Raw genomic sequence first — 10,700 nt, forward strand, 5'->3', positions numbered from 1 at the left:
CTACATTTTTCCTCATCTCTATTACTTTACTAATTATGCATTAATTTTTATGTCGTCCTGAATATCCTTACTTTTTATGGAGGGGAGGAATATTTTATATATAGACTAATATAACCTAATACTATATATTTGGATAAGAGCATCCGCAGCAGTGCTCTTCCGCAAGAGCAGGTGTCATGCCAACGGCATGGCAAGAGCCGTGCTCGCCGCTGCGCTCTTGCCAACGGCACGGATGTGTTCTTGCGGAAGAGCAGGCGACGTGGCGGCTTCTGGTTGGGCGGTGACGCTCAATCGCCTCATGCGTGATTGGGCTCATTTTTATTCCGTTAAATTTAATTTTTATTAATTCATTAAAAATTGAAAATAATCTAAAAAATAAAAAATATATTTTAGGATTCCCAAAAATATAACCATTTTTCAATCATTTTTTTCAAAAAAAATTGATTTTTTTATCCCAAAATCATTTATAAATACCCACATTCATCTTCCATTTTTTACATCAAATTATCCCACTCATACTTATCTCATATTTTTTCATACAACTCACCTTCATCTTCATCTCTCACCCAAACACCCTCTCTAAATTCGGTGAGGAGTAGTGGGTTTTTTTTTTAATTTTATGAATTTAATTATGTAATTTTTAATTTTTAGGATTTTAATTATATAATTTTTAATTTTCGTAATTTATAATAGTATTTCGGGTATTTTAAATGTATTTTAATATTGTGAAAGTGTTTTTAGTAATTGAAGTATTTAAATTGAATAATAGAATGATGAGACCCTTTAATATTATAAGAACATGCTCTTGCGGAAGAGCGTGGACGTGGGTGTCGTGCTCTTGCGAAAGAGCATGGAATTAAAAATAAATAAAGGTGAGTTGAGACCCATATCCATACTCTTGCGGAAAAACATAGATGTGGATGCTCTAATACTCCATCAATTAGCATGGCGATCTTATTTCCATAATAAAGACTGATGATGTCCATATAATCGTAAACTCAATTCAATATTATATTTACTTCTCTATATTTACATATCGATAACATCAAAAAATAATGACTCAAACATAAAGATGAGTATTAATATCATGAAATTCTTAAAATTAAAACAGTAAAATTTAGTTCCTAGTAATATTAATATGTCATATATTAAACTTGTACTAATGAATAATGATATAGTGAACTGAACGATGAGTTCTAATATTTATAAAGAAAAGGAGAAAATATTCAATATACTATAGCTTTAAAATATTAAATAGATGGGTTAAAACATGTGAATATTTATTTTGTTCGAGGTTTGATTGTACTGTTCCAAAAATTAAGAATTTGAATAAGTTAGATTTGAAAAGTAAATAATTGAAAACAAAATTGTGATATAAAAAATGTACACTCAATTAGTATTAACTTTAAGGATTGATACATGCTGCCAAAAATTTTTATTTTAATTACTAGGGTATCTACTGGCGGACTCAGTGACTATTCCCGAGTTGATTTATAGGCACCTCAATGGATGGGACAGTTGACCCAAAGATTTAAAGTTGCTTCATACCCAAAGACAGAGATCGATTTCCTGACCATTTAGTTAAGGATGAGCGAGTATCATATCATTCGACCTGAATTCAGTCTCATTTAAACCACAACTAATTTTGATAATTATCATTGGAGAAAGAGAGAAGTTGCATATTACTTAAAGTAAATGAGTTTATATATTAAAAGTAATTCAAAAATTAAAAATAAAACTACTCTCCTCGTCCCATAAAAATAAGGACTTTAGAGATGACACGAGTTTAATGCGAAACTGGTAACGTAAGAAAGAAGTATAAATAAAAAGTGAATAGAGTGTTGTTAGTGGAAAACGGAGCCCACCTCATAAAAAGGAAAACTTGACAAAAATAGAAATAGATTATTTTTGTAGGATGGACCAAAACGGAAAAAGAATACAATTTTTATGTGATAGATAGAGTATAAAATCAGTTGTCACGCCTGTTGCAATGCAGCCATGGGGACCGCTGGGCAGCCCGACATTCAGCCGGGTGGGAGAAAACCGGCAGATGGTGTCTTTGTTTCCGGTGTTGCGATGCAACTGCTGCAAGGGCTAACTACATTGCAAACAACCTAATGGTTTCGTATTACTCCCTCCGTTTCATAGTAATAGAGTCATTTTGTCATTTTGGTACGTTCCATAATAATAGAGTAATTTATCTTTTTAGTAAGAGTTAACACATTTTTTCACATCTACTTTACTCTTTTTTACTTTATTCTCTCTTCATTTCTCTACCTTTTTCATTTTCCACTTTACTCTCCCTTTACTTAACTCACCTAACACAATTTTTCTTAATTTCCGTGCCGGAAGGAAACACATTCATTACCATGGAACGGAGGGAGTAATAAACTTAAACACCTAATGAATATGGGTATATGTTGACCATGATTGATACAATGACGGAATGTAGGAAAGAATAGAATGAAATGAAATGATGATTCGTACCTCTATTTCCTTCCTTGTTTAGTGTACTAGTGTATTTTTTAAGGAATCGGCATTAAGTTCTTCATGCAATAGCCATTTCTTTCATCAACCATGTGAGGGTCATTGTATTTTTATACCTTCTTATTATGATTCTAAATTCTCCCAATTTTTCAGAATTCCAGATCGTTTCAAAATTGACCATATTCAAAACACACTGCACGCACACACAACATAAACAACACACACTAAACGATTTTAGATAAGTGGGCCGTACTATTCAATTAAATTATTACACTCATATTCTATTTTAAAATCAATAAACCAAAATGAGTCTAATATTCTACTAATTCATTTCTTTTTTTTTTCTTCATAAAATCAAACAATTTCTAAAACTCGTTTAATTAAATTATTACACTAATATTCTATTATAAAACCAATAAACAAAAATGAATCTCATATTCTACTAACTCATTTTCTCATTTTTTTTCCTTCACAAAATCAAACAATTTCTAAAAACTCATAACGAGTTAAATTGAGACTATGAATGACGAATATAGAGTATAGTTAACTAGGATAAGACTGAAATCAATTAAAGAATAATAAAATTTCTAATTTTATTTTATATTCCTTATATCTACCTAACTATAAAAATTGTTATTCTAATTTTCATTTCATTTCATTTCATTTCATCTTGGTGGCATTCTAGTAAGTGCGTAACAAGAATGATTTCCATTTATTACTGATTTTCGTGTTGCTGCAATATCTTTGAGGCACAAATGAAAACCTTGTGAAATAGGCTTCTAGCATAATAGTGGGTTACGGCCCTTCTCTTTAATGGACCACGGTGTACCCTGATTAAACACTCATCACAATATTATCTTGCCAAAATACGAGGGGCACTTTCCTATCACTTGGTGCAGGTGAAAAAGGTTGATATATGTGTATGTATTTAACGTAAAGTCTTAAAAAATGATACAAGTCGGAGAAGCACAGAGAGAAGTATAGATATGAAATTAATAAAAAGTAGAGCAATAGCCTGCAGTTTAGAGCAGCTGGAATAATTGCTTTCCCCATGCATGACCATTACAACTGAAAATCAGAAAATGCACAAAACCCTACTTCTACTTTTGGGAAAACCATTTTTATTTTCTAATTAATTAGTAATATCAATAAATACAAGCAGCATTTACTAACAGGAGGGGAGGGGAGGGGAGGGGAGGGGGAGGGGAATATGAAAGATTCTATTCAACCAAACAGCCATGGACTGTTGTGCCAGCGTCAAATCTCATCTAATACTCTTCTCTTTTTCTCTCCAACTATTACTCCAATTTTCTTATATTCCTTGCAAAAGAAATGTTTCTAACTATAGTGAAATGATGTACTAGTAAACACTAGCAACCACTTTAAGTATTTTAACTTTTATATTTGCTTCACTTTTAATCACTAGTACTACAAGTTTTTTCTCGAACAACTATTTAGTTGGTAATTTGGTATATCATGACTTGTCTGTCTATCTAAAACACTATAGTATGGTTTATTTTAGGAAATACCACGGAGTAGAATACATATTTAGTCACACATCTCTGGATTACGCCTTAATCATGATGGTCCTTTTCACTGTTCATCGCGATTTTCAGGCGAAAATACCCCCAAAGTAATTTTGTAGCTGGAGTGTAATTTCGTCCATTTATAAAAATGAGATACTTGGATGCTGGTATAATATTTTCTCTATCTCTCTAGTATTGGATTTAATATTTTCCTCTCTTTCTCTTAAATATTTAGAAAGTACAAAATTAAAAGACCACCAACGTGATTAAGTCAAAATCCAGGGACCATGAGTATATTTTTAAAATCCAAAGACTATTTGAGTGCGAAACACGTAGTTCACAACTAAATACTTAGCTCATTCAATAGAATACTAGAAGTCTAGAACTACAAAGTTAAAAATAACAGTACTAGGTGAGATAGGATCTCAATTGGCCACCATCAAAACCTAATAACTGCTGAGAACTTCATTCGCCGAAGAGGAAGAGAAGTATTTTCAAGTTTTGACTAAAAAATCCCAAAAAAAGGCTGTGAGAAATAATGTATAGTTTCACATCAAGAAAGGAACTAGTCAGTGAACAAAATGCAAGCCATTTAATAAACCATGTTTAAGGCCATCCACAACGCTGTTCCTATACCGTTCCTTAAACTACTATTTGCGGGTCCCACTGTACTTTTTTACTCCATTCCTTAACTAAGGAACGGAACCTGCAACCCTCCGTTTCTTATCCGTTCCTTAACCGTTCCTTAAATTACTATTCATTCAATTTCATTTCTTATTTTTATTTTCAACCCAATTCAATTAAAACAAACACACTTTATTAAATAAAATAAACTTACAACATAAAATTGGTAAAAAAAAACATAATTTAATAATTTCCTAAAAAATAAAAGTATACAATTTTAATAATTTTATCCGCCAAAGTTTGCCCAAATGTGCTCAATTAGATCCTGTTGGAGTTGGGTGTGGGCGCTAGAGTCGCGTGTCCTTGCACGAATAGATAACCGTTCTTGTATAGACGAATGCGCTCCACTTCGAGGCGGACTACTTGCGGTTGAGCTTCCGGGGGATTCAGGGTCGAACCAATTTCACGCCTCGGGTCATTCGTCTTGGACAATCATGTTGTGCAAGATTACGTACGGGAGCGTCGTTGGGGCGGCGCGGCTTCTTCCACCTCCCGTCTTCGATCTTCTTCAAATGATTGTTCCAATATTTGACGCATTTGTTCAAAAGGATCCATTAGTTTGATTAAATTTGGGAGAAGAAAAACAGAGTTGATTTGAGATGAAAATTGGGGTGGAAATAGAGAGGAATAGATGTGTGTTTGTGAGTGAAATGAGTATGGAATAGGAGTATTTATAGAGTAAATAAATTAAAAATAAATAAATAATAAATAAAAAAATGGATACAAAAAACGGTAACAATACCGTTGCAAAATTTTATTTTTTTTTATTAAATTCGAATTTTTTTTAAAAAAATGAATTATTGCGTCACCGTGGCGAAACCCACTCGCGGGGCAGCGAGTGAGCGTCACGCGTCGAATGAGAGCCTGCCACGTCGCCTCGGCGCGTGGCGGAACGTGTCGTGCCGCGTGCCGCGGCAACGACACCCGGAACGGCATCGGCACAGAATGGCGACGAAACGGCGGCTGCAACGCGTGCCGCCGCGGAACCGTTCCTCCGCAACGGCACAGCGTTGCAGGTGCTCTAATTCCTAAACATTGTACAGTGTCAAAGTGAAAAAGAGTCTCAAGACAAAAACCATTCTTCTTTGTGATGCATGCCTCAATATTAATTGCAACATAAACACACTGTAGCAAATCTCTCTCTATATAACGTGGTTCAGAAGGTAAAAGATATTTTCCTGACATAGTTTGAGAGACAGATGCAATAAGGAGCTGTTTGTTCAGTCACATTACTCACACTGACATCTTCTTAGCATTATTCACACACACACACCTACCAAAATTCTCAATTTCAAAATATTGTCTCTATCTGTAAGTATATGATAATATTGGTAGTTAGAATTCTATATAAACCTGCTTCTTCCATCCCTCTAAATGTGCCAAATTCCCATCATTTCAAACCGTCTATTCATGGCTGTCTTTTCTTTCTCATCTTCTTCTTCCACTCCATTTTTGTTACATCACCAATTCTCTTCACCTCAACCACCTGCATGTTTTCGGGAGAATGTCCATGGAGATAAGATCGTGATTACAATGTTTTGAACGTGTCGGAGCTATCCTTGCTGAGCTTTTATAATGAAGGGAGACGGTAATTACAATGAAGGAAGAAATAAATGGATGTAATTATACATCTTTTCTTCGTTTTAATTATAAATTTTCTTTTTCTTGACCTTGCAAGGCTTTTATCTTATTTTCTTTTCATTTTTTAGGATCTATAGTACTTTTATTTCTTTCAAATCTTTCATATTTTCCATTTGTATCTATTCCTCCTGAGCTTGCATGATGTAATGTTTTGTTTCTATATGAAAATTTTAAGGTACATGGAGCTTCATTGAAGTGTATAATTGTCTGAAATAATCTTTATTATTTCTACAAACAATGGCAAATTACTCATAGTTACCCAAAAACAATACTTTTCAAACGATAATGGAATAACATTAATTTCATCCAAGATAATTTCTTTGAAGAAAATATGTACGGTTTAGAAACAATTGGAGAAGTGGTCAATGAAAAATGATCAGTCAGCTCCCATGGATTGATTGAAGGAACACAGCCACCTCCTTCCGTCGTTCTGAGATGTCGAGCGTCGCAAGCCCGACGACCTCGAATAGCGGACCAACTGGCCGCTCATACTGCGGCCAGTGGTCCGTGGAACCAAGCAAGGGCTCGTGTCCGGTGCTCCCATGCATAGGCCCGGGCCGGGTTTCATCGAGGGGAACTTTTTGCAGCTGAGGGATCGGAAGGAAGATCTGAGCGGAGATGGCCGAGGGCACTGAAGATCGGGCTTGCAAAACGGTGCATCTAAAGAATTGGTGTCCGGGAGCTCGGTGGAACAAGTGCAGAAAGACAAGGACAAACTGTTTCTTGCTATCTCTTTCGTTGCTGGCCTCGTCCCTGCGAGCTTACCGAAGGAGACTATCCCGTGCCTGCATAAGGGGCACGCGATTGAGCCGGGCGGCCCCTGAGAAACTGTTGAGGTGCTGTTTGTCGAACATAGGTAGAGAGCACATTGGGTGCAGAACTCATGGAAACAACCTGCATAATAAAAGGCCAATTTGTGTGTTTTAGTGTAACTTTCGTCGATTGTGATGCTGAAATCGGACTAGTTTACCCTCTGCTGCAACGGTGCACTTTCGCTCTAAGCAAACAACACATGGATCTAAACATGTTGATGGTGAATCATTGCATCTCCATCCGTTTTCTCTGAAACGAAGGAGATGAAAAATTGCAGTTAATTAGCTTCAACTTTTGTAGCAAGCTGCTTATTTGATGTGGTTTCTGCTCACCTTGCGATTTCAACAATGCTCATGAGTGGAAGGCATAGATATGGCGAAGGACAAAGCCTTGGTCGCCCTGCTGGTCGTTGGCTTAGAATGTCCTCGAGCCAATCTCTATGCCACGAACGAGCAACCATCAACGGAGTCCATCTTCAAACAAAAGTGAAAGTAATAGGTGAATCAAACCCCAAAGCTTCAAAACAAAAATGCATTGTTGGAAGGAAGAGGTTCTTGTTTCCCTTCTTATAAAAAACTAGACGAGCCTATCGGCCGTATCCACACTGGTGGAAGGAAGATTGATGACAAGATTCAACTATATAACAGCTGATTACTTTTCAAATGAATGGATTTCATTACCGTAGCATCAGTGAAGAAAACGTTTAAACACACAACTCAACGGAAACTAAACTATGACACTGCATACCCGTTCATGTTCTCTGCTGTAAGACTCGCACCCTTGGCAATCAAGAGCTGAAAATGATCGAAATATCTTAATTACATTAAGCAAATTTAAGACAACGTTAATATCTTGTTTAATAACTGACTAAACTACCTGACAACACTGTGCACTACCACCACATGCAGCATAATGGAGTGGTGTGCTTCCAGCACCTGTCAAAAACAACCGCACATATCCTTTACGTTAGCGATCACTCGAATTTCCATCTTGCAAATCATAGCACGGTGCTGAGATGTTCGAGACTATTTCTTGAAGTGCAAAGAAAAACTTCAGAGAAGTAATGTTGCATGTCTGAATAAGGTTTGATTTTCCCAGTTTCTTTCAAATCACTAATTTGTAGCGGCCCAAATTCGAGTAAAATCCGAAGTCAAGAAAGTTCCAACAAGGGAGTTACAGGCTCAAGGGCATATTTTTCACATAAAAACTAAAGCATATTACATCTAGACAAAAATACGGGGACCAACAATCATCTCAGTTTCTGATAAGGCAAAAAGGACATTTCTGAATGCATTTTGTGTTGTGTCGAAATCAATATCAATACCGTAACATCGTCCTACAAGAGAATTATCATAAAACAGAAACTTACAACTATATTAGTTTTTGCTACACTAGCATACCTATTAAGTCGATTGTAGTTCCATCCTCCACTGTCGCGCTGGATGCTGAAGCCCCTATATCCAGAAGGAGATGAACAGTGTCAGCATGTCCGTTTAGTGCAGCCATATGAAGGGCGGTGATGCCACCATCAGCAGGCCGGCTGATTACTTCGTTGAGGGAACTAACAGAAAAAACAAAAGTTTAAATCTGATAGCCATTTGAATTTTCAGCAGATACATAAATTCTCATGGAGTAGTACCCTTGATCGAACTCTGAAACAGATTCATCATTTTTGGACTTTTTCCGTAAAATGCTGCAGAAGTTAGGGATGCTGGGAATGTAATCAGCAAGGAGGAGACGGATGCACCGGGAATGCCCGTTTAGAGCAGCTAAGTGGAGAGCCGTTCCTCCATTTAGGTAATCTGCTCTGCTAATCTACAAGCCAACACATGATTTACAAACTCAAATGCTAATCCTACCTAATAACTCATTAACATCACGAAAATTGTACGATCATAACACTCGACATACATTGGCTTTAAAAAGTATCAGAATCTGAACAACCTCCCAATGACCGTATTGACAAGCCTGCATCAGCGCTGTCTGCCACAGATAAACAAGAATTGAAGATACCATCATCCCACACTAAGAGTCCACTAACAACGACAAAAACTAGCAATGTGTCACCTGCCCCCTATAGTTCCTCAGATTAATATCAACACCAGACTCTAGCAAGAGTGAAACAATCTGATCAAGGAAGAATCCACAACAATCAATTCAAGTCAATTGCACATTTCTTCTACAAACATTGGGGGGTTTGAGATACCTCATGGTGGCCCTGAGCTGCAGAGTAATGCAGTGGGGAATTGCGAACACCGAAGGTTGAATACCTCGCAAGACGAGGGTTGTATTCCAACAAGGCTTTGGCTTCTTGAAGATCACCATCTCTCGCTGCGGAGACCAGTCGCTCCCCCGATGCAGAGCATCCAAAAGAATTCCCAACCAGACTCAAGAAACGCATTGTCACCATATATACAGAATCCTACAAACAATAATCAAGACAAATCAAGATGCTTGAATAGCAAAAACCAAATAGCACAAGAATGAAATCTATTAGTCCTTGATCATTGGAAATTTCCCAAAAATCTCAACAACACACCACCAATTCACCAACTCTTTCACACACAATTCCTATGTTTCCTACCTAAAAGGGAACCAAACATTACCTGCACATGCCTCCATAAACAATCTGTTGTTGTAACTGTCAGAAACCTCTCACAGCCCTGATTGATGGCCAATGGAGAAAGAAGAAGCTCACCATCATACACAAAAATTTAAAATTACCACTTGATTATTATTTATAATTATAAATGAGTTTAAAAGTACCTTGAAAATGACAGATTTCTGTATCAGCTAAAGGGCCTTTGTCAACTCCTAATGGCCAAAGAGAAAACAGAGCTGAAGAAAAATGGATAAAAAATTGATCTTTACAACCCAGCTTGACAAAATCAAACGAGCGTTTCTCTGTTTCGCCTCATCATCAAGATTCTTCAACCAAAAAAAGAATCTACAAATCCGGCCATAAAAATACCGGTACAGAATCCAAATTTTCCGGGAGTCTCAAAGCGACAATCACAACAACAATAATCAAAGATGTTTTCCTAAATGTTTAAATCCGAAATTCCACCACCCCACAAAACTATCTGTCTCCCTTCTTCATTTCTAACCGACAATTTACATAAATTAAACGACAATCATCCCCCAAATTCTCTCTCTCCCCCAAATTATTTATTTTTCTATGGCGATTAGGTGTAACCATGAATATTCGCCATCGGCATTTTTTTTATTTTGGTATTTATTTAAGATGGAAAAAGCAAAAGAAATTTATATCCGTTTTTAGTTTTTTTCTTATCAGGAGTAATCTCTAAATTAGGGTAAATAGTTATTTTTATAGAATTTAATGTTAATTTTGTTTGGTTAAATTGATTGTTGGAATTACAGAAAATAGTAGTAGTAACAGTTTTAATTCATATGGAGTACGTTGCTATAACATCTTTTGAATTGGAATGAATTTTTCAGTTTTCCAGCTTTATTTTTTCAAGATGCCTTTCATATCTAAAAGGTTATTTCATTCTATTTTATTCAATTTTTTAAAACCTACTACTCTCA

General features: G+C 36.1%; 1 protein-coding gene across 1 annotated transcript; it reads right to left on the reverse strand.

Moving 5' to 3' along the window:
- Positions 1 to 6,583: 6,583 nt before the first annotated feature.
- On the reverse strand, positions 6,584 to 10,361 carry LOC121795748 (probable E3 ubiquitin-protein ligase XBOS32). Its single transcript, XM_042194342.1, has 12 exons — positions 9,918 to 10,361; positions 9,758 to 9,814; positions 9,358 to 9,573; positions 9,219 to 9,278; positions 9,063 to 9,134; positions 8,791 to 8,966; positions 8,552 to 8,712; positions 8,028 to 8,086; positions 7,899 to 7,945; positions 7,484 to 7,624; positions 7,309 to 7,400; positions 6,584 to 7,232 (listed from the first exon to the last, which is right to left on the reverse strand). Exons 3-12 carry the CDS (start codon positions 9,559 to 9,561, stop codon positions 6,715 to 6,717), a joined length of 1,530 nt encoding a protein of 509 aa, XP_042050276.1. The 5' UTR covers positions 9,562 to 9,573; positions 9,758 to 9,814; positions 9,918 to 10,361; the 3' UTR covers positions 6,584 to 6,714.
- Positions 10,362 to 10,700: the final 339 nt, after the last annotated feature.

Source organism: Salvia splendens, chromosome 3 (genome assembly GCF_004379255.2).
Source record: "Salvia splendens isolate huo1 chromosome 3, SspV2, whole genome shotgun sequence".
In the NCBI taxonomy this organism is placed as follows: domain Eukaryota; kingdom Viridiplantae; phylum Streptophyta; class Magnoliopsida; order Lamiales; family Lamiaceae; genus Salvia; species Salvia splendens.